General features: G+C 28.6%; 1 protein-coding gene across 1 annotated transcript; it reads left to right on the forward strand.

The window, feature by feature from the left end:
• Positions 1 to 6,707: 6,707 nt before the first annotated feature.
• On the forward strand, positions 6,708 to 26,978 carry LOC111034554. Its single transcript, XM_022315829.1, has 3 exons — positions 6,708 to 6,841; positions 21,923 to 22,199; positions 26,471 to 26,978. Exons 2-3 carry the CDS (start codon positions 21,940 to 21,942, stop codon positions 26,604 to 26,606), a joined length of 396 nt encoding a protein of 131 aa, XP_022171521.1. The 5' UTR covers positions 6,708 to 6,841; positions 21,923 to 21,939; the 3' UTR covers positions 26,607 to 26,978.

Below are 26,978 nucleotides of genomic sequence, written 5' to 3' on the forward strand. Positions count from 1 at the left end.
TTTGCAGTTTGTAGTCTGCACGCTCACTCAAAGCAACAACGTTTATTTTAAATCAAAACCAATAAATTGTATTATAAGTGCATATATTTTCTGACGATGTAGCTACATTGTTAGGGGACTTTTGTACACGCTCTAATCAAAATTCGCTTTAGGCACATATTAGGTTTAAAAATATATATATCTTGTTAATTTTAATACCATTAAAATAAAAAAGGGGAAGGTGTATAATTGCTCTGTTGTATAATAGGTGTCGAGAGTACCTCGTCATCGAGTACTAAATACTAATTCAACTACTAAATAACTTGCACACATTTTTATGATTTTAACAAAATTTGAATTTTAAATGCTTATAAAAAAAGTCATACCTTTGTATCTTTAAAGTTTTTATATAGCCATACCTAAAGAAACTTATGAGAAACCTTGTGTTCAATTTCGATGATAATCGAAAAAAACTGAAAGAAAATTTAAAATGTCTGTAAATAGGTAACTAATTAGTAAGTATAATTACTGATTTTGGGTAAAACTTTCAGTTTTTCCGTACCTATTTTTATTTTTGTTTTTCCCGAAATTACTGGGAAATTTTAATTTTTAATTAAAAAATAGTAACTATAAAAAATATTAAAATGGAGATCAAAACATTTTTTTTTACTTGAAATCACACACGTCATTTTAAAATCAATACATTCATTTCTCCACTCAGATTCTAAAATATGAATAGATATAGTAATTAAATTGCTTAAAAGTTACCTAATTTGAGTGATGTAAATATTCAATATAATCTATACTTAGCTCTTCTATGGAAATCTAGAAAATTTGTTCATGCATAAAAGTTAACAAAATATGTCTACCAGCTTTTACATTTGAATTTATTAGTTAAAAAAAGAATGGTTCGTTTTAATTGTTTAATGAAATAGGTATTAACATAAATTATTATATCTCAAATATTATACTATTATTAATAATTGAACAAAGAAAAACAATTAGAATAGATGAAACGCAGATTTTATTAACGGTGGCATTATTGTAATTTGTAGATGATATATGACAAATTGAGACTGAGAGAGGAAAAAAGGCATTTTAAATTTAATCTAATGTGGAGAGCGTACGGGAAAATTAATTAATGGTTTAAAGTTATTGACATATATTTGTTATAACTGCGTGTCTATTGAAAGGCAAAATAGTGAAGAACATATTACTCACAGGCTTCGGCAAAGTCTAATGCTTAAACATAAACACATAATATTCGTAGAACAATTTGTATGAAATATGGCTTTTGTTAGTTGATATACTTGTGCAAATAGTGTCTATACGGGCTATGTTCCTATTATGTTGTGGTATTCATCATTTTCTGGTCTAGTAAAATTCTGGTTACATACGTGTTTCAATTCATTAGGGACGATACAGCATCGACTTTGCTGTTTTCTACCGACTGATAAAACTATAAACATGTGTACAGCTGCAGTAGGTAGGTAAACGAGATGTTTTCCGACAATAGATAATTCAATAACGTTTTATTTTTTTTTTAACTTTATTATTGTGCATTTTCTACAAACTTTGATTTAATAACAAACATCTATATTGCCTAAAGGAATTCATTCATTCATGCTGTTTAGTGTTAGAAGCTATAGTAAGCCTTAAAGTAGAGCGATGAACAGAGATTTTCATCGATTTTTTTTTCTTTAAAGAATTTTTAGAGCTCAACTTGAAATATAAGGATTTGGATGTTATTTCATCTGAAATGGTTTATGCGGCATTGTTGTTTTGCTATCAAAAATTGTTTTTTTTCATATGAACTTGTACAGTTTTGATATGTAATTAACCATTGTTTGTGTTAAACTGTAATATTATAAAATCATTAAAATACGTTATTTTATATTATTATATAATACGTTATTATGTATTATGATTTTTGATGCAAACATTGTTTTATGTGTGTTTTTAAACCATTGAGAAAATAAATTATCATACATTTTCCCTTTTATATACGAATTTGCAAAAAAATAAACATTTGGTTGGGGAAACAAAACCATAATTATATCAAATAGATAGAAAAAAACTTAATTGGTTAAATTATACTGGCTATTAATAATACTTACAATTCTATAGCCTTATAATAAACATAATATAATTGATTGAAATATTGGAAGTTAGTAACTTTGAACTTCGAATGGAAGCAAGAAACAATATGTTTTTACAACAACGTTTACTTAATATATTTGGTTCGTATATAGGAAAACACTTTGTTGTAATAAATACGTTCCGATCGGAATATTAGTAGCATTATTATGCTCAACCAATCAGAAATTCATTGTAAGCTGTAGTCTGTAAGTAATAAATATACATAGTATGTACTTACTCTACCTACGACGAGTAAAATATATTAATAAACATTAAAAATAAATAAATATTCACAAAATGTCTATCCATCATCCATTCTAAGAATCATTCAAACCTATAACGGATATGTACATTCATTATTTATATAATATGAATATTGCGCACGATTGCTCAATAATGAACATTATTAATATTATTGTTTGATCTCTAGCTGCGTATACTTATTGCATTTTTATTTGAAACATCAAACACATCATGACGAAAATATATACATAAATCATGCATATTTTGTCTAACTGCAAGAAAAATATATTTGTGTACCTATTAAAAACGATATCGAAATAGACGTTCGATTTTGAAGAACATAACTACTTTTATTTTAAGATTCGTAACCGTCATTTAGATATTTTTTTGTTTGAAACGCTTTTTAAAATAATATACAGCTGTATACGTCTTTCCGGTGGATATAGATAATATTTGATGTGATATTGCAGAGATTGATGAAACTGCAATAGTGATGTTTTCAATAGCTAGATGCTTTAAATATATATTATTATCAAATACGCAGAAAGGTACATATTTAAACATTCAAGTCAATCGTATTTCGTCAACGTGAAATAATAAATCAACTGTAAAAACAAATACATACCACAATATTTCCACAAAAATATTATGATTTCACTTAATTATTTGTTCATTGTTAAACACTATTTATTTTGTATGGTTGAATATATTTTTTTAAATTTTTTATAATTAGGTATCCTGCTAATTGTATGTAATAATGATTTAGTGAGGTAAATGTATACACTATACAGTAATTTAATAATTTTAGTATAAACCTTGTACAGTTATTGATTTAAATACATGTAAAGTGGAAATAATTGTTTTTTCATAAACAAAGTTTTAATAGTTTAAAAAATAATGGCTATCAATTGCTGATTAAAATAATATTATATATGTGTGTGTGTGTGTGTGTACGCCGTGCGGCTATATTTGAAATTGCACTAATTATTAGGCTAAAGGTTCGCAATGTTCGCATAATAGTACTATAGTAGTATACATTTCTACATTTGTATCATTTGTTCATTATTATAGGTAAGTAATAGATATACTCAACCCACATTATATAAATTACAATTATTATTTTTATAAGTTATAACCAATATAAACATGCACAATTAATTTTGATGAAAAGACGACAATTAATATAAACTATTATATGATATAACACTATCCAATTACCTTAAGACAAAAATAACATTTTAGATTCACTAGAAAGTAATTTAAATATTTTTTTTATGAATTCAGAATGTTATTTTAGGTTAAAATATTCATGAACGCTTAAGTTTTCATTTCTTTTCGTTCAGCCAATAAATTGTAATAATTGCTATTTTGACGGCTTATAAAACGCAGCACGCCCAAATATATCACCTGCAAAGGTCATAAGCACACTTAAATATAGTTTTTAAAAGAGACTATTATGTTTTATACTTTTATGATTAAAATACTTTCGAAAACTATTTTTTATAAATCATATAATGCTCACGGGGGCCAGGATGGACCGAGACCCACACCCTTGCATGTCTCGACCTCATATATAGTATGAGCCGCCTGCTGTTGTAATTTTAAGGTTAGAAAAAAAATTATTTTGTTTTAATTATATAATGCACCTGCCTAGTATACGACACGTAGGCGAGTGCGCTGAATGTACAAATTTTATAAAATATAATTATTATTATTATCAATGTCCGTGGGGATATTATACTCATATTTTTGCAGATAGTGGATCATAAAAACGAAAGCTTTATCCCTAATCATGATGATTGGTCTAGGCGGGTCCGTGGACAGCATACTATTTGCGTCTTCCAAAAACCGTGTCTGTGACAACACAGCGTTAAGTAAGTAGTAAATTAAATAGTCAACTTAAGTCCAACTGCCGGCACATATACACAATTAGGATAAGCATAATTTAAGATAGCAATAAAATCGGTAAATTATCAACTTCGATAGTGTATTAAAAATCGCTAATGGTTTCATATATTACGCGGATGTAATTATTTATTTTAGATGATTTACCTGCGGTATGTATTACATATTTTTTTGAGGTAATTCAATCAAGACAATCATAATACTTTCATCACAACCGTTGCAATGTTTATAAAATATAGTTATATTATACGCTGTACGCTGCTTTTATGGTATGGCATCAGAGGTTACAAAAATGCATTGAACGTTAAAAAAAAAAAAAAAAATGCTAATTAAGTATGTAGGGAACTATTGTTTGTAACTCACAGTATTATAATATACCTTCATACGAAAATATTATTGGAATTTAATTTTTATATCATTAAATTATACAATAATAAACCTATAGGTACCTATGTGTTTCACTGAACCTTCTTATTTCTTAATTAATAACCCCTGCAATATATTGTGTATTTATGGAATCTCGCATGAATATTAATCGTCGTCATACAAGGTGTAGGTGTAGTACCTATATAATTATCTCGATAAAATAATATTGCAAAGAGAATTAGTTAGCGGAAAACTAATTATCGTAATCGAATGTCGTGGACTAATTAAATACGATGATTGCTATGAGTTAACAATAAGTTTTCGCTAGGTATTTTTTGTCGTTCGATAATAATATAATAATATATCGTTGGGATTTTCGGCAAACCAATTACTATAATTGTTTACCCGCTGAGGACACATGTTTATAATTTATATCATATTAATATATTGTTTTGTGTACAACACGAAACGTTTAATCCCATCAGAATACAATATCATATAAATTACTATTTGTGTTTACGCAAACGGAGGGTGGTTCTTTCAAAGCTTGAACCAGATAATATCTTAAAAAATATAACGGATTTTTAAACTAATTTAATTTACTTTACTGTATGAACAATTAATATAGGTACTGATAATCATAGATTAAATAAACTATATGACCTTAAAAATATAAGCGTACCTATTATATTCTAAAATTTTCTCGTATTTCCCAAGATATTTCCTGCGGATTTGAGAACATGAATGAATGAATTATATTTATAACAAAAAAAATATACAAATTAATGAACTTGGAGTGTCGCGTGGTCTTCTATTCAGTCAATAACACAGTTAAAATAATTATAAATTTTTGGAAAAATCGAGTCGTACTGTAAGTGAATTGATTATAAATCAGTACAATAATATTGTCAAAGAAAATTCAGACTTCCCGTAAATTACTCTGTAAGCTGTAATAATTTCGGTCCGTATGCCTCTCGAGCGATTTGCACCGGATCGAAACTATGACGAAGATATAAGAAAAAAATTGTACGTATACATAATGTGTTTCAAGTATTAAACAATATATTTAAAGTCAAGAAGTATGAGATTGGCTGCGAAGACGAGACACCTCTCTAAATCGTGTTTCGCCACCTGTAGCAATTCTGAAAGGTTACCGAAGTGTCTGTAAACGCTCATAAATATTAAATACACAAGAACCCATTTCGACATTATAGACCAATTTCATACGCGTTGATCGTATAAAACACGAAATTTTGTAGAGAATACGTAGTAATGCACAGTAACGCACCGTATACGATTAATAATGATTATAATATTGTATACGTGCAGTATGAATGATTAACAACAATAATAATAATGGAGTAATATCGTTTTGAAAAAAAAAATCCAAAAATAATCACAGCGATATACATACTGCGCAAGTCGTACATTATTGTTCCGGAATTTTTTATTTTTTTTGTACTCAATAAGTACCTCCTACGCATAGTATTATAATATAGTCAGCGCAAATCAAAATGTTGAAAAACGCATTTCGTCCGGGACGACGCTCGACGGTTGACGACAACGTTTTGGGCTGTTCCCCTCGTACGGACGTGGTGGCGGCGCGAATAGCTATTCATCGCGCCAAAAGGGGGCTAAAATGGCTAAAACGGGGGTGGGGCCGGTGGTGGGTGTTCAACGGTAGACTGGTTTATAATTTACGTAGGTACTTTTATGAATTTGGTTCGGTGGCGGTGGCGGCGGCGTGGGGGTTAGCCATCCACACAGCACGGAGACAATTTGCGAGGGGGTACTCGTTTTAATAGTATAGTCGCGGAGAAAAAAAAAGTACCGCGGCCGTACCACTCGTATACCGGCTGTATAACACCGCACGATTAATAGACTATAACAATGATGATATTATGATCGTTTCGGCGTAATATTATAATAATATCGTCGTCGTCGTTGTCGTCGTCGTTTACCCGTCATTCCGAGGACGCACGCGCCCGCTACGACGGCACACCAACAGGTTGCGCGGCGAAGAAAATCGCGTAGAACGCGAGTGTTGTCAGGGGGCGTATTTTACGGGACGCCGTGTACGACGCGGTTTGACGCGCTTTTTCCGGTACATATTGCGCTGCGTCTTTGTCGGCGGCGTCATTCTGCTTGGTCGTCCCGTCCGCCGCACCAACGTGAGACACGCGCACCCGAGGCCCAAAGTCCGAGACCGGTAAGTCTTATATGCACGATACCTATAAACGACAGTATAATAATATCGTAACATTGTATGAGTGCTTCACAGACATTTTTATATTGTAGAGTGTATCGGGGTGGTTTCGTACGCGACACGTATACTGCCGCGGTCGTTGTACACTGAAATATGTGGGTATAGGTACGCACTAGGTATTTTGCACTTGACGTCTCCGCCGATTTCGGTGATTTTTCCCACCGATTTCGGCAGCCGTTCCGATATGCGTGTGATATAATTGTTGTATTAAAAAAAAAAAGCGTGATGCGGTTTTCGTGTCGATTTGGTTGGTCGTGTTCGTCGTATTGTATGGCGCGTGCTCCCGCATCGAGTTCTACGTGGACACGATTTAGTGAATACAGCTTACGACAGTCGTTCGAAAAAAAAAACGAACACAACCGTTCTGTTAAAATCTATAGAAAATTAAATTGTACGTAATTTTTTTATCAAGTCGGTACCGGGTACATTATAAGTGCATCATATAATATTTTATACTCATTAGTTCAATATGGTGCAACACAGGTAGATTGGAATATGTAGATACAGTATTTTTTTTCTGATTTTCTATAATATAGAATTTATATAATAATATATATTAGAAGCGTATCTGTGGGAATATTACTTTTTAGTTTCCTACCCGAAGATCAATCATACATAGGAAGGCCAAACGTGGATCCCTCGCCGCGTATAGCGTATAATAGTATATGCGACGCGAAAATACGAAAAAAATATTTAAAAATACTAGATACCGGCCGTTCGCGAATTAAAGCCGTCTGTGGACTTTCGTATTTTTTTAGCCGATTAAATGTTTGCGATTTGGGACCGAAACTGTATAGTTATTGTATATACTTATTCGACCACACCTATATACATCTGCCATCACAGCCGGAGAATTAAAATCGAATTAAAAAAATAAAAAATAAATTGCTCCTAGTATATAATAATTCAAACTGATGAGCAATGTTTCGAGGCGTTCATATTAACATATTCAGATTTCGGCCAATGTGTATATTGTTAATTTGTATACCTATAAATATTTTTCCATGTGGTTTTTTTCTGCTAAAAGAAGTTCTCGTTTTCAGTGAGTTTAAAGAGATTTTTTTTATATTACGCTCATATACAACTTCACAAAAATAAAAATGAATTTGTAATTGACAAGTAGATTGTTGTACAATATAATATTATGGTGCAGTAGAGTTATTATGTATTTTCATTGTTTGGAGGGTCTCGTGTGGATAAGAAACTATAATTTACACTTTTTGAAGTCGAGCGATAATTTGAACAGTCACATAATATAAAGAGTTTAAACTGGATCTAAAGGAGTTTTTCACGTGAGGAATTGAAGTTGTAAATCACTGCAATCCCACATACGTAAATATTTAACATTTTTTACGCAGCCGAGTTTTGTACAGGTATGTTTTTATAAGTGTTTTATTCTATTGATCTATATTAAAATGAAAACTTAATTTTTTTTTACACCTTTGATGTGGTTGAAATAAGTTTAAGTAAATATTTTATGTATTCGTGGTACAAGATTATATACTTATACTGAGAAATGTTCTAGTACCACTTAAATAGTATACTTACTGAAAAAAATAGACAAGATATATTTTTTTTTTTTGCAGTAAAAAAATAGTTTGTCACTGTGAACTTAACGAAAAATTAACGAAAAATACGTTTTGCAAAATTACGTCAGTAAGAATAATTTATAAATTAATATAAGAAATAAATTGTATGAACAAATCAAATCTGTTAACTACCGTAAAACCATAAAATTACGTTGATGATTCAAATGCGATTTTTTTTTATTTATGAATTAAGCAGTAGGCACATTATAAAATCATTGATATATTCTATATTTATATACTGCTATTATAAAATAACTAATCAAACAAACGTTATAATTAAAATAAGATGTAGAATATATATTTTAAACTGATATTTAGATTTACAATGACAGATTATTTTATACTCTATAAGTAGCCTATTGTATTACAATAATGTACACGCATAGGTAAGGTATATAGAAATAAACATTTGGCTTTGCTAATTAAAACTCATAAAACAATACCGAGGTATGAAGTCCATAAAATAGATTTTGTTACTTATCGAAAAGTATTTAATCCGATTATGTTATGAACAGTGTATATTTCACTAAACATGATATTATTAATTTAAAGTTTCCAGTTAGTACTTATCCATTATATAGATTTATCTATTATCAAATATATTTTGGAAAACTTCGGTACGTACCTACTACCTACTTAACTATAACTAATTTTGTTAATAGGTACCTACATTGTATATTTTGATTACTATGTAATTTCAATATACCTATTGTTTATAATAAATTACCTTTTTACGGTTATATATTGGATTATATTTCAGTTCAATGTTTAAACGTCAGTTATGAAATCATTCCGTTTTAATTTAAATATTTTACGATTGGACGTTTTATATTTTAAGGACATAATGTAAAACATATTTTTTATCTTTTTAAAAATGTGTATTGACAAAAAATTATGATATAATATTGTTAGATAGCTGTTATTGTATTAATTTAGTTAAACTATTTGCTTTGATTTTTATCTAGGTATTTTGTCATTTTGATTTTTATAAACTATAACAATATAATATTATAATCGATTTATTCGTAACGGGTGAATTGTAAAATATTATTATTTTTCATTACGATATAACGACGAAAATTATATACACTAAATGCATTAGTAAAACAAACATAATACGGAGCATTATCTATTTCAAAACCAACTTTATTGTAGGTACCAGAATTATTGCTGAGAACTTAGATTTGTTGACATCAACTTTTTGAGGACAATATTGTAACTTGCTTCTTTTCCGTAATGAATTATTGTTTCTCTAAGAGTATTATAATTCGGCTGAATTTAAAGATGACTGTTATAAATATATGTATAAATATGTGTTATAAATTAAAAAGCAATCTGAGTTTAATAAGTACAGTACTGTCTGCGTAAGTAAAATAATGAATTCGTTTCAAAATAATTACGAATACAATCATTTTCAGCCAAAATTTAACAGCTGCGGATTTTTAAACCTAGCCTGTAAAATGAATAAATACTCAAAAGATGTAAAGCATTGAAATGCAGGCTACCTATTTATAATTTATACTTTTACCGATAATAGTGCATTTGAGGAGACTATAGTGAGCCATATAGTACCTATTGCTAAACAGTTAATAGTCAACATTCTAAACATGAAATATATTTGAATGTATTTAATAACGAAAATAGATTACAAACTGGACTTTTGGAAGATGTGTACAAGCTTTATTTTTATTATTTTTATTCAAGTTTTTAACCGAATGCGTTCTACAGGTGGGTCTTTGGGGCGTAAACAGTATTTATTGTATTTTTCATTCATTAACGTCGAGCTAAACATTAACTTGATACTAATTTTTTTCTTTCATTTATTAAATAATAATGTTATATATTTACATGTTTATCACAACTAATTTCTATGTTATATTATATAAATGAAATAAGTTTAAAGCTGTAAAAATATAATTTTATCGACTTCACTTGTTATAATGGGATCTAATTAGAAATGCACAGATAAAAATAATTTTATAAGTATATTTGGATATACCAACTCAAACATAATATATTTTTTTATTAAAAATTCTCAGATATATTCAATGATAACATTTTTAATATTCTAATACATTAAGAACTAAACTACTAAAATTACCTACCCAAGTATTTTTACAAGTTTTAATAATGAGTAATAAATTAAAAGTTTTTTAATATTTAAATTTTTAGGGCTTTCTAAGTTAGGTATCAATACAACGTACTTACCTATATATATTCTATAGTACCTATAGATAAAACTTAATTTTTGTTGAAACAAAAATGATTAATATATTATTAAATGTAAGTAATGAAAAATAAATATCATTAAAAAGGTAAAATATAATAACGTTTTTTTTTTTTTATAAGTCAGAACAATTGTATACCGAGTACCTAACAATCATCATAAATATTAAACTATCCATAAATATATATTTTTATATGCATTATAATAATAAGTATTATATTAAATTAAATTTTCTAGAGTGACATGTGTTAATATTTTGTCAATATTTGTATCATAACATCCATTTGAGTTTATTGAGTACCGTCTACCTGGATACATTATTTTTCCGAGGGTATAAATCTCATCATATTCTCGATAAAATATAATATTTCAAACACATATTATTATCATGTGTCATTTCGATGTTATACCTATGCAGCGTGAGTCTTTTAACGTAAGACAATCATTATTTCGACAAATATTTATTTTACATTATTTGAAGTAATATTTGTATGAGTATTTTGATAAATAAAAGTAGTTAATTGTTTATGGTTATTTTCATTGTCTTTATTAGCTGGGGAAGAGTGTACTCCGGCGGAGGTTGGTCGACAACTGCTTGGTCACTATACAAACTTTAAATACGAGCTTTTATAAATAATTTTTTTTTAACTATATATTTAATTATTAATATTTCAAAATGTTATTCTGTGCATCTGCTATTATTTATTATTTTTTATAACCTTACATCCGCCGACCATTACTGAAATAATCAAACATCAGCTAACCATATAGGTATGTATGACTTATATATAGTTATGTACATTTTTAATACAAATTTTTAGTACAATGGTTATCATTTATTATGCTAATATATTATCATATCATAAACGTATGCAATAATTTGTATTATTAAATAATATACTAGCATACGGTTTCAAACTGAAAGACTTCGTCGGACAAACAATTAGAGTTACACGTTACCGACAACATTCTTATAAGTACGTAATATAATATATTTTTTAGCTACTCTAGAATCATTCAAAATTACTTTACTTGACGTTAAGCCAACTACTCTTTCGTTCGCATATAATTATAAATATAGTGGTTTTGTAATATGTTTTACCTAAAACTTATTATTTTATTTATTTTGTAATCTTACCTATGTTCGTTGTAATTTTCAGTTGTAGAATATGTGTATTATAGAGTGTAGAATATGATGGATATGAATGAGAGTAGGTTATATAGAAAGCAATTATTGCACAGTCAACTGTAGTTTTTTTCATTCAAAAAAAATTACCTACCCACGTGAGTTTGGTGAGCTGAGAATAAGAATAATGTAACAACCACAGATATAAATGCATTAATATGATACAAATTTAATCAACAGAATAATTAAATAATATAATTCAATATTTTTCGACTCTTAATATTATATTCCGAAAGTATTTTATGAAGTAGTTATTACCAAGATATTATACTTTTATCATTTATAATTTTTATCTTAGCTTTTTTACTAAAACAAAATATATTTTCAGAAATTTCTGATTTCAATTTAGATATATTGATTACAATATGATCATTATTTATCATATAGTTAACGTAAGGTAGGTGCCTGTTTCTGTTTCATCAAATTTAGATAATTTAATATTTGACTACTGATGTTTGAATTCCTAATCAACATAAAATCCATGCCTTTCGTTTAATTATCAATGTGTTAATTTCTCAGTATTGTATTGAAAAAAATATTTTATTTGGAGGCATCCTAATCATAATATAACAAAAACTATAGTAGACAACGAACAGAAACGTAATACAATTTTTTTAAATATTGATGGAAGTTGGAGAGCTAGTTTAAGAATTTAAGAAGTTTTCAGGGCACCTCATAAATCATAATTTAATGTTCATGCTTATCCAAAAAATGTAAAGTAAAAATAAAAAAATAAAACAAAATTTAATGAAAATTTCTTTTAATACAAAACATTTTCAAAAATTAATTTACTGTCAGCAGATTAGGGCCAGATAAAGTTCATCCGTAGGCCTAAATTTGGTAATCCCTGACTTAGACTATAATTTTTATTACTATTTTGTTTGATGTTTTTGGTTATCATCGTTATTACTAAATTATGATAGTAATTCATTTTTGAAGTTGACGTTCTGTTCTGATAAATCGTATAGTGCATAATATTACATACCTATGGTATTGTTATGTTATAACAATGGTAAACCTGAAATGTGGGTCGCTCATCTTTCTGATTTTTTTTTGTTTTGCAGTAAGCATTATATCTGGTATACCAAGAAGAATAGTTTTTAATGTAGGCAATCGATTGATAAATCTTTGACCCAAGTTGGCTTTCCAGTTAAAAAGGTCAAAGTGCCATTTACCGGAAAAATGTACAATAAAAACAATACATATCACACATACCTACCTATATCTATAAAAACTAACGGGTGATGGGTGTAAATACGTTTTAGATTCTGAGCGGAGCGATGGATGTATTGGTTTTGTAATTACATGTGTGTTTTTTTTATCAATAACATACAATAATAAATAATAACATATCAAAGTAATCGGAAAAAAACTAAAAAAGTTTCAGAAAAATGGGAACTATGATATTATCTACAGTGTAGATTCTACACAATAATAGTTTCGATGGAATCGTTTTTTTTTTGCTATTCACAAATGTTAGTATACGTATATAACTATAAAAACTTGAAAATTTCACCAACAGTACGAACTATTCTACGACACTGTCCGACAATGGTAACCCGTGACGTCTGTAAAATTAGTACATTTAGTTACATTAGTAAAATGTGCATTCTCGCAGGATTTTGCAGTCTCGGTAGTCGGTAAACATGATATATTGCTATATTTAATAATAGCTATCGTTTGTGATGCACACAGACAACTCAATCACGATCGAAATAAAAAAATAGGTAACATTTTTCTACTAAGATATGCGAAGAACTACTCAAATAAAAAATAAAATGGTACATCTAAATGCCCGAAAGAAAACACCAAACATATAGCGCCATGACGACAGAGAGAGAAAGAGAGAGAAAAATGATGGAGACGGAGAGGAAAATAAAAGACCATTGTACATTTCGACACTGTTTGACTGTACATTTCGAAGTCGGAATTCGCAACAAACGACAATAGAATGGCATCTTCGGACGATTTTATCATTTTTATTTTTCATAATAACTCTGTCGCTCGAGTAACACGAGAACACACGTTTTGATGAGATGGAGTTGTACACAAGTTAATATACGCATTACGCACCTACCTATTATGTGTGCATACTTTCGGTAAACGATGTGATGTGTATGCCACCTACTTGCGTGCAATTCAAGTTCGACGAAAAACAAACTTTAAAAATATGTTTTGACCTAGTTCGTCTTGACATCTCAAATATACGATAATATGCGAGCGTGTATTTGATGTTTTCTGTTCCGTCCCAGGATATGCCGAGATATACATTTAAATTATCAAACTGTTGAACAATTTCAAACCTATTAGATAATAATAATAATTTTAGTGAATATCTGTTTACATTTGGCACGATAAATTGCTATGGATTGTTACGCATTATTGTGCTCATCCACACGAGGACTGTGATGGTTTCTGTTAGCGAATGAAACGAGTACTTACGGTCATTAAGTCAATCGATGAAACCAGCTAATTGCAAAAGAATTAACGGACCTACTCAGAGTTGTCAGGTCGCCGATTCGAGTCTGGCAAAAACCTGCAAAATTATTGAAAACCATTGACGCGTTTCTGGTCTTGGGTTTGGTCGACGAAGATTGGCCTAACCTGAAGACTTTAAACATAACCTATTTGATACTGGTTCATAAATAATTAAAAATGAAATGCTCTTATTGGAGCTATATACTAACTCACATTCATTGCGCATGCGTTTAAAAAAATTGAGTGCTTTCAAAGTTTTACAGCTTGACGCATCCATATGGGTAAGACAATTCAAATAACTATCATATAATCGTGCAACTCCAACATCGTATAACTTCAATAACAAGACAGGTCCAACGTCCACGCAGCAAGTATTTATAAATTCCAAGTGAGTCCGATTTCCATAAAAAGACTTAATAATGACATTTAGTGACGTCAAAATCTAAACCAAGATTAACAGACCAAGCATCTAATGCGTTTAAATTACTTTGAAGTACCTAGGTGACAGTGAATTATTGAGCGGATTTCCATAACAGCTTTAACCTTAAGTCAGCAAATAATAAGGATTGACTGTTGCGAATGACTTTTTTACCCTGTTAATAAATAGTGTAAAAAGTAACAGAGAAAGATGTCAGCCCTGAAGTAACCCAAACGGCTTATTAAATACACGTGGGTTGTGATTTGATAACGAATATTGTCAAGAAAATATGAATTATAATCAATATTTTTGTGTATAATGAAACCTTGGTCCACGACTCCGACACTTCATCTGTAAAATATGATGATAATAAACAGATGTAAGTATATACTTCGTCTACACAACATTTAAAAGATATTGATATACCTGATTTACATTTATATAATATTGTTATTAACTTTACTACAAAGTATTTAAATAATAATATATGCACAGTTGAAATCGTGTGTAATGATGTTCAAGGGACGAAGGAAAATTGGTCATGATAAGTAATAACCAATGGTCATTACTATACCGATAAAATTTAACATGTAAAATTTATTTATGAATTTATCCTGTCCTTTACTTTAAGGTTGTAAAAGCTGATATGTCAATACAACCGGTGTCATCATAAACGATTTCTAACAGTAGAAAAAGTTGGCCTTTAACCAGCGATGTATTGGTAAATAATGTTTTAAAGTACCTACGCCATATTTTCGAAAAACGTAAAACAAATAATTTTTTTCCTTCGTTAGAAAATTAATAAAAAAAAAAATACTTTTGTTTCTTACTCTTTAGTTCTCAAATAACACATTATTACAATAAAAAATAAAAACAAGAATAAAGTACAAATCATTCACATTATATGGGACCTGGCCCCCACACAAATTTTCTCAGTACCTGTACATACTAATATTATGATTATTTTAAAAACGAATAAAGTAGTAGGTATGTGGATAATATATCAGTCTATTTTTGTCCACTGTACATATTTTCAGCAGGTGATCTATTTACACATAACAATATTTATGATTAAATTGTATAATATGATTCTCACTTCTCGAGCGGTGTGGTAGTGGTGTGTCGGGAACCTACAGAATTTAAAAAGAAAAATTGCTATTTAAAACAAATAATAATCTATCATTATTCTATATTTTTACCCTCCCTTAGTCCCTTCGCCATATACTCCCATCGCCATATTCTCCGTATATGGGTATAAAATTAATATTATTTTCACGTATACTTACCAACTCATTTTTTTATAAATACATTGTTATAAGTAAGATAAGGTAGACGCTTAAATGCATCTTTGTATTTAGTTATAATTTTTAGGTATTAAGAAATTCCAAAAATTCGATTTTAAATAACCACCCATTATTGAAAAAAAAACAGTCTGAGCATGGTTGGAAAATATCCCTGTTTAATTTCTATAAAATATAATAATGTACCTAACAATAATGTTTTATATTGTTACAATACATCCGCTTACCTCGTATTATATTTATATTGTATAATATAACATAATAAATAAGACGGCCGAGACGGTATAAATGTTCGTAGATTTTTATAACAAATATTATTTGCAATATATTAAATTTCTACGATTTCTACACTTATCACTGAATATATTATAGTGGATAAACATACTATTATAATTTGTAACATACAAGCATCATATCATCGTAAAAAAAGTATTGAAAATAACAAAAGGAAGGTAAATACTTTAAATGTAATTATTGCGAAGGCACTGAATACTAATAAGAATACAGCTTTTATCATAGTATAAGCAATTAAATTGTTTCTCAATCGACAAAATGTAAAAATACTTTTTCAATCTATCGATCTCAATATATCGTTGCCTAAAATATTAAAATACCAGGTAATTTGTAATATTGTAGTAATAATATGTTTCGGATTCTGCACAAAATAACAATTAATACAGAAAGGAACTTATATGGTGATACATAATAACAATAATATGAAAGTTTTCAAAACAAACACATTAGAGTAGGTTCAAGACATAGAAACCGGAGCTTACAACTCATTATACTTAATGTTTTGGTATGGTCATTTTAGACAGGCCTCACTTAATATACCTACTAACGTACACGCATTGTAGAATACAGAAAGAAGGAGTTCCGAGCTTCTATAGACGGACCCTCGTTTCTCGAATATTCAAATTCGAGAACCACCTAGTCTCATAATTACTGTTAAAATACAAGAGTTTGTTAAACAAGTATAATTTGTAACTATATCAAAACTTACATCAAGTATTCATATTTCTGACATTTGAAATTAAAATAGAACAACTGGTTGACATGCAACAATATTGTTTAAATTGGATGATCAAATTTTTTTTTACATTTTTAGTTATTTCATTATCACTTTACGATTTCTTAACTAGTAATTTCTATTCTTTAAACTCGATGTACCTACAGAAGTAATAAGAAGATAAAACTATATTATTGTTATTATTATGAATAATATTGAATATTTTTCGATGAGATGTACTACAGCATTTATGAGTACTAAACAGTACACACACGTCTTATTTAATATTTTTATTTTATCAAGGTTATAAAAAATTATATCTTTGGAACAGACGTATAGTACATTCATAATTCATAACCTTAGAAATACACAAAACCTATATAAAATTTTATAAAAATTATTTAAATGGCGTCATAATTACAACCTGCCTAAGTTTACCAAAGTGAACGTTTAATTATTTCGTTAGATTTTCATTATTACAATTTAGTATTTGTATCACTCAATAATATCAAACTAAAAAAAATATAATATGTGATTTACTATGATACACATAACACATACAATCTCGAGTGGGAATACAATAATAATGAGTATATAACATCTCACAAGATTAGGCTCTGCAAATAGTGTTCATTAAAAAAATAATTGATTGTTGAATTTTAAATTGTAAGCCAATGCACAATTTTAATACTAAACAAAAAAAAAGCACTATAAATCCCTCTGCATGTAATAAATTATTTGGTATGATGTCCCCTTTAAATATTGTTTCTAATTTGTTGTGTGATAAAAATATTAATATTGATTATTTAACTAAATTTAAGAAGCATATTAAAAACTCAAATCAGTTCTATAATTGTATTGAATAATATATATTTAATTAGGTAAGATAAAATGTATGAACATATTGTTTGTTTTTCATTTTTTGACACAATACCTACTATCAATTTTTCTATTATATATCTTATATAGTCTTATTATTAAGTCTCACCCAACCAAAAAAACAAGTTTACTTAGAGGTTGAGTCAGGCAGTATTGTGTTAAAAAAATTCCCAATGTATTTAAATATTTCTGAAATAATGTTCTATTATTATTATTAAAAAGTGTTTGACAATTCATAATAAAGAACGTAGGCAGTAGTTAAATATTTGTATAAATCGTCAAATCGTGAATTATGATAAATTAGGAATTATCATAAATTATGAATTATCATAAATCATGAATGGTTATTCAAATTCGTTATCAAAATTAACGTAACCTAAAACAGGTTTACTTAAATCAGTATTCAATTAAGTTGTTTTTTACAGAAGTTATTCATCAGATAATATGGTTTTGTTCAAACTTCTAAAATAATAAATGTAATTTTTTCACTTATTGTTTGAATCATTATAAAAATTAAAAACAGTGTTAATTAAATGCTAATTGCTTTCAACTAAAAAAAAGTTTTCATTCGTATTTTAAAAGAGTCGTAGTTAATTCAATACCACATATTATATTTAAAATTAAAAAGTTAAATTAGACCGTAGTAGAAAAAAAGTCGAAATTTCGTTGTACAAATTTAGTTATTGTATAGGGCTTTACTTTTGTGAGCAGAGTATTTTATTTATTAATATAATATTGTGATAGGTGAAATCGGTTTTCGATCATTTTTGTGGATAGTTTAAAAACTTTATATTAATTAAATGTCCAAGTGTTTAAATCACATTAATTTCAAAAGAAAAAACATTTTCTTGTAAAGTCTCTTCGTCAACGATAGCTTAGTCATAAAATGGACGTTCCGAACACTTTTCTATGCTAATACTCTATGATATTTATCTGTCAAGTGGTCGAGTTTTTGGTATACATTTCGTCGAACCCAAAATTTCACCTTCCGATATGTTCTAAAAGACTGAGTGATGAGCGATCATCGTTTGGTTCTTGGACGATATATTTGTTTCTGCCTGCTACCTACCCTATTTTATACATAAAATATACAACACGTGAGTGTTTAATTTATTTATCACTCCACTTATATAGATATAGGTGTTATCTATGCACTTATTACACTCATAAAACAAATTATGTAAATTGGCTGGATATTTGTTTTAATTTTGTAAAAATGTTGATCATGCATTTGATCCAAAAAGTTAATATTTCATTTATATTTAAGTTGAGTAATAAATTATTTTTAAAAGGTTTATTTATTATTTTATGAAATTTTCACCATAAAACTAATTAAGTTTTACTGTATTTTCAAGTTTTTTCTTTTTAAAAAATGTAAAAAGCTTATAGAGAAGGACAGAATATATAATATCACCGTATATTATTTTTGTTTCGCATTAATAATATACACGACAACGTATTATATTCCACCAAAAAATAAATGTTTCATTTTCTTACATGTCTCATAATTTGAAAACCGTAATGATTTTAAAACTGGACTAAATAGGTATACATGAAAAATAAACTTCAGAATGATACTAATTCTGAATTTGATCATTTGAAATACTACACATATTGAATAGATTAAAACAATAATACAATAATACAATCCAATACAATAATAATAATAATTTTCAAACGAGTGAGTATAGGATTTGAAATTAGAAATTAATGAAAACATGCATAGATGTTTGTTTTACTGAGATAAAATATATATTGTAATCAGTTAATATTATATTTAATTTCAAAACGTTTTGTTAAGATTTTATATTTTAAAAAAGAACAATAAAAATAACTGATGGAATAACTAATAAAAATAAAATCGAATTACAGATTGGACAGACTGTAGAGGCCTCCCAGTGGAGGTACTACGACAAGATAAAATTAGTTAGTTAGGCTAGCAGGTCATGACACCGCTGTTTTAAGTCTTGAAATTGGGTTACCCGGGATAGTGACAGATGATAGATCGGAGATTAAAGGATTTTTATGGTGAGCTAAAGTGACTGTTGAAACGTTTGTCGTGAGTATTGGCCAGTTCAGAGACATATGGTATTTTACGGTCAGAGTGTGGAGCGTAGTTTGTGACGTAGAATGATGCTTTCAAAATGGTACTTGGATTGAAATCTTGTGTGCTACATAATATAATATAGCCATTCCACTATCAACACTTCTTGATATTATCCATCGATTCGATTTTAATATAAATACTACTCTAATATACATACAGCAAATATATATAGCCCTTTTGACTGTAGACTGTACATAGTTACTTCATGTTTGTGTTACGAGTTTTAATTAAATTTAATATTAATAGTAAACAGAACTTATTTTTTTTTCCCATAATTCGCCGCTTTTGTTTACTAACCATAATTCATCCTATAATGTATGCTATGAAATCATATTATATCAGGCAATCAAATTAATTTGTGTCGATGAAAGTTTAGACGTATTAATAAAATTGGCTTTATCGTTTGTATATGTATATTATTTTGAATTTGTACACCTAGTCATAAGATCTAGAAACTCTATACAACCTATATATTTAATAATCTGTTAAAAAAAAGTTACATTGTGGGATACACAGTATGTGAGTATAAAAGTACCTATACAACATATTCATTACGTATACCTATTATATACGTACGTTCGTTCTTTCAAGTGAGTTGTATATTGTATTGCGCCAGGGAAACTCAATCTCGTCTTAAAAACGTTGAACTACAAACTATATGGACTTTTCCGGTAATATAAGAGTTTATAGAAAGTTTATAAACATACTAATATATATATATACGCACGTGCGACATACGTGCGCAGAAGCTATCAAAAAATATGCCAAAGGTCATAGATTTATAAAATATAATATAATAAAATAGCGGAAAAACATCGTTTAAAACTGTAAACGCATAAAGTTAGTTTGCTCGGCGGGATTCCGTCAGCCTACTATTATTCAAAACTTTGTACACAATAGTCACTGCGCGCTATATGCGGATTACATTTAGCACAAGTCAAACAACAATTTTATTTCTTTTAAAACGAACGTGTATCTGAGTTATGGGAACGTGTAATAAAATACGACGTCGCAGGGTCGACCCTGATGTTGCTCAAAAACAGCAAATCTTAATCTAAACTGCACGCAGGTTTTTCGGAATCTCTGTGATTTCGCAGCTGTAATAATAACCGATTTCCTGTACACACGAGTATAATAATATTATTACATTGACTAATGTCTAACAGAGCATCTCCATGTTAGGTGATTACTAAGTTCGTATAAATACCCGTCAATTCTGACCGAAAGCAATCCATGCACAGGGTGACCCACCGAGCATGCTCGCCCTCTTTTTTTTCTTCAATAATGCAGTAATTCGAAATCTAATATTTTTAATTTTCAAATATACTTTGAGACTATATTTTCAAACGCTTGAGATTTTTTTGCACTTCTTAAGGAGTGTTTTGTGGAGATACAAACTTCTGTTTTTCAAATGAGAACAAATTCTTGGTGAATCGCCCTGTTTTATTGCATTCTCAGTGCCGTAACCAGAATTTTTTTTCGAGCATTTAATTTTGTTCTCTAGTTTTGTAGAACCAGAGTAACTCAACACCTGTTACCCAATGACACTATTGTTCATAAAATAAATTTTAGGGGGGGGGCGCACTTAGCTGCTACGGAACTGGAGTATATAAATGCTCTGTGTCTGCAGCAATTGCCATAATAAATTAATATGATTATTCTCGTGCAGGGCTAACACTGATTTTTTTGACACAAACGACGGTTAACCAAAATTATAATATTATGGTGGTTCAAAAATCAGTTTTGTACCTACATCGTAATGCCTATAATAAAAAGCAACTACAAAAATTAATTTTGTCAGTACACAAAGTATCCATTGATATGTTTCAGGTGGATTTTTTCGAGCCATGGCAGTCAACAACAATATAATGGTCCGACTGTTGGTTATAGAGATCACATTTTTGATATTAGCCGTTGTCAACTCATACCCGGCGTTTGAAGATAACGAATTTAAACATAAAATCAGAGACAAAGGGAGAACTATAAGAGGTTTCAAAAATATGGACTTATCTACAGCTAGAGGGTTCGGTAAACGAACAGACCATTACATGAATTTAGTGCCAATGGACTTATTTATGGAAAACAAAGAAGAAAGCTACAATCAAAAGTAAGTTTTCTTCAAGTGCGTTTAGTTTGTGAGGATATGAAAATTAGTAGCTTAACAAAACCACGACTGTGTCGTCGTCCGTATTATACATTTGTGAGTGGCAAAAGTAGTGGATTTCATCACAGAACTCCTCTTATAGGGTCTCTCTATGTTTGTGGTGACATGACATTTGAACGATTATTCTTAGTCTTAACATCTTCTGGAAGATTTAGAATAATTGCAATTGAAACGTACATGATATACCATATACTTGATAGTTAAAGCATTCAAATTTGACTTTTATATATAATAAAAATTATATTATTTTTAAATGTGTTTGAATTAATCAATAAGGAATTAGTAATATTATATTATATTTTATTTTCATTTCCTTTTATATACGCTTATAGGTATAGTACCCTGCTATCTTTGTGCAATTTATTTGTTTTGAACCATAAATACAATCGTACGAAAAATGCACCAAATACATGAACTGATTTCCCAATAAATCTAACTCTACAGTTGATATCCTGAAGGTATTTCATGTTCTTTATTAACCCAACAGTTGAGATATAGAGCGTTTTTAACACTTTTTTTCTCGATGAGAAGTCTTAAACGAAAATACTCTCCAAATGAAAGATACTATAATTTCTTCGTTATTTTAGTTAAATCTAAGATTATTGAAAGGAGTTCAAAGATCTTTAAATTAACAGCATGATAATAATCAATATATAATATATATTTGTACATTTATATTTCGATAGTACCATGGTGTATTAGAATACTTGAATAAATATTATTATCTATCTAACTGTTTACATTATTGAACGAGAAATAATTAACTTTATAAAATTGAATATTATATTAATATTATAAATTAAAATTATTTAAGTAATAGGGTTCATTAAAACCAATTATATTTTGGAATTAAAATAAATAATATTTTATGATAATTGAACCGTATACCCGACAGTGATAAATCCAAATGATCGACGACTCAAATATAGAATATTATAGTTATCTAAACTTACTATCTACCCTGTTGTAATATAATTGTATAAAACATTATTAATTAATTTTGCGAATCAGAAATTGTTTATTTTCTACTTATTCGTTTAGGTTTGCGTTATTATGTGATCATTGTCAACATTTGACAATATTGCCAAATAGTAAATACATATATTATAATATTATACAACATTTTATTTTAATTTTTGTTTCAATTTTTGAAATAACTTGATTCTTGCAATCAATCTTAAAAAATAAGGAAATTAAATCCTGCAGATTTTTTAAATTCTAAGACATAAAGGTTACTTCAAAATAATAATCGTTAGAATATTAATACGAGATTATTTTATCGGTAATTTTCTTTACATAATACACTTATCTTTTTAATAGTTATGATACCTCATATTATAGTATTGTATTTATTATAAAGCAAGTTTTTTATTTTTAACTGATTAAAATTTTTTTCTTGGTTCATTTTAATTTATACTCATATCCAATAGTGAATAAATAAGAGATTGTTTTTGTTAACTTAAAGTTTAAAGGTTTGATTATAAGTTGTGACGTTAGTGTCTTAGTAAACATTTAGTCATAAGTCATAACGAGATAAAAATAACATTTCTTTCTCTTCACTCGTCTTTTATAAAGTTGAAAATTTAGAACACAGAAAATTACCCATTAAAAGTGCACAATTATTTTTCATAAAAAATAGAAACTAAAATATTAATTAACATTTAAAAACAGAAAATAACCAAAAGCCAATATTGTAAATAATATTACTGTCATATCCTGGTAAATATTTATAATAAAACAAATAAACAATAATTACAGTTATTAATAAAAAAATGTAAAAATACCAAAGTTTATTGAAAAGTATGTTGGAATGTTTAATTGAAAAACAGTGTTGTCGATTTGTTCAAAATATAATATTGTTTTATAAATCCTTAAGTAGTCATAACTATTTAAAAAAATGTTTTTTAACTAATAGGTATTAATACACAATATTTAATTTCCTGCCAGTTAAATATACAATGTGTGATATAATATTAGTTTAGTTATTTTTGTAACATAAAACTGACTGTCCAGATAATAGGAGTGTAAATACGAGTAGTAAATACATTTCACACATTTGTATTAATTGTTATTATTCTCGACAAACTTATAAATACTTAATAATTTCGTATTACACTGCAACTGGACCTATACGTCTTGATTGCACACAAAAATATGCCCAGCCGAGTGACCCTAAATAATATAATATTATTATTAGCGATACAAACTATATCATAATAATTATTATTATTGTGGTTTCTATTTTTTATCCTGACATGTTAACTGCAATGACATATATAGTAATCTAGTATCTATACGCTTAGAAAACACTTCCGGTGTATACATTCCAATATACTCCGTTATTTTCATATAATGCAAAGAAATAACTAGAAAATCCCACTGCTGCGTGTCAATATTTTAACGAATGGAAAATAAAGAATAACATTTTCTACTGGCGTATTTATTTTTTTGGTTCGTGTAGTTATCGGATCTCGGGCTGTTTGTAAAGGTCTAGATGAAAGTTTGCCGAGGAAAATGGAAGTGCGAGGCGAGAGTATATACAGCATGTATAGTATTCCTGATATGTCCGGTCCGAAATATTATTTAATATAAAAGGGGAAAGAAAAAAACGGCGAAACCCACTGCAGCGGCGTATCTATTGGTCGAGAATAATGGACTATGTGGTACAATCTAAAATATAGACTGTACAGTCCCACACACACCGGAACAACTATATAACGGCTGCATAGAACACGTTCCATCTGCGAATAGTGTTTTTTTTTTTTTTTACTATTTTATTTATTCGGAGATTTAAATCCGCACGGTTTTCGCCCGAATTAAAATGAATCATTCCGAGTGCATAAAAATTCCCGGTTACCGGCGTAACACGCCCCAGGGGTCATATAGATATCAGCTGTCTGTTTCTTGTTTGACGTCAAACTGCAGTACACCAACCACTGTAGTTGTACAACAAGTGAGTTACGCCGAGGAAACGGAGTGATATCACGCTTGGGAAAATACTTCCCGAGATGTGTGACCTATGTGGCTATGCGGGACACTATATTATGTTTGAATGAAGTCAATTATTTTAAAATATTTTACACGTAGCAATGACAATAGTGCACACTATATCTTGGAGTTTATTGTTGACGCCAGTTAATGACGAATATTTTTATCGTTTTTATAAATTAAACAAAAAAAGCAATACAATACAATATACCTAACACACATGTGTTGGCAAAAGCAATAATTTTAATTTATTTCTAAAAATTAATATTATTTTTAATTTCCGTGAACGAAAAACTTGAAAAATTAAAAATTTAATGTAGATAATACAAAATTAAGAAATATTTAAGAATAATAATGTATTAAATTGATATCACATAGTATTTACCTAGTCTAAAAATGTAATACAGGGTCATTCAAAATGATTCATTCGATTTCAGATGCTCATATAGTTTTATTTTTTAGGTTTTGAACAATATGGTATACATTAGATAAAAGAAAAATATGTCAAGTTTAATTAACTGTACCCATCAATGTTCTGTGTAAACTCCTTTGGTTATACGAATAACATCTAGTCGTTCCACTTAATCATCGGATACACTAGGTCGGCCTGTGCTTTTTCCTTTGCCCAAACACAATGTTTCTTCAAACTGCTTGTAGTACCATCGACGTATACTCCGAGTAGTGTGTGCATCGATCCCGTAATGACGGCGAAAATCGCGTTTCACAGTTATTGTCGATTCACGCTTCGAAAAACGCTACTCGCAAAATGCTTTGTGGTGTCCGGTCAACAAATTTGGGGAAACTAACTTATCGCCGTACGCGATTATTTTAAAATAATGAATTAATGGCATTTTAAAACTTGAGAATATCCTCTATTAATTGGTATATAATTTGATAAGATAAAGTCGATTAGTAACCATTATATAGTCATTTTAAATGGGATGAATCATTTTGAATAACCCTGTATTATTTCTTTATTCTGTATTGAATAAATATATTACGTGTAAAGTTGTTTCAGAAATGTATGTAGTGTATTAGTGTGTATCTATAGAGGATATAATTATTATTTATTTTACATTGAAATACGTCATATGTTTCTAGTAACCCGTATACTATCATCAATAATGATAATCAATTTGATATGTGTTTTATTCAGTAAAATAACAAGACATGTACGTAAACGAAATATAAAATAATATAATAACATTAATAACACTTGTCCACAGTACACCGATGGATGTGTCTATGGAAAAAATATTGAAGAACAAAATATACAAGAATATTATCGAAAAGCTGATCGATGTCAACCGCGACGGTTATATTTCCGTTGAAGAATTGCAGTCAATTTATGGCGAATCATAATAAAAAGTTATAAATAAATATAAATTATATATATATTATTAAAGTCAGTTTCACTTACAAATAATTTGTTTGCAAATGTCTTCAAAATTTAAATATATATATATATATTAATGTAATTGTCATTGTAGCGAATGTGTTTCATTTAAGTGAAAATTTAAGTAGGTAGGTACTTTAGTTTTATGATTGTTATAATAATCAACCACCATTTTATGCAGTAGTACCTATAAAACGTTGACTTTTTCAAAAATTAAAATTGATACTTAAGATGAAAAACAGAATCTATATATAGATAGGTACATGAAATATTTGATGGCTGTTAAAATATTGTTTATGCTTAAAAATTCTAAAATATAAATATATATGTATTCTGGA

The sequence above is a fragment of the Myzus persicae genome, unplaced genomic scaffold, assembly GCF_001856785.1.
Source record: "Myzus persicae strain clone G006 unplaced genomic scaffold, MPER_G0061.0, whole genome shotgun sequence".
NCBI classification, from domain to species: Eukaryota; Metazoa; Arthropoda; class Insecta; order Hemiptera; family Aphididae; genus Myzus; species Myzus persicae.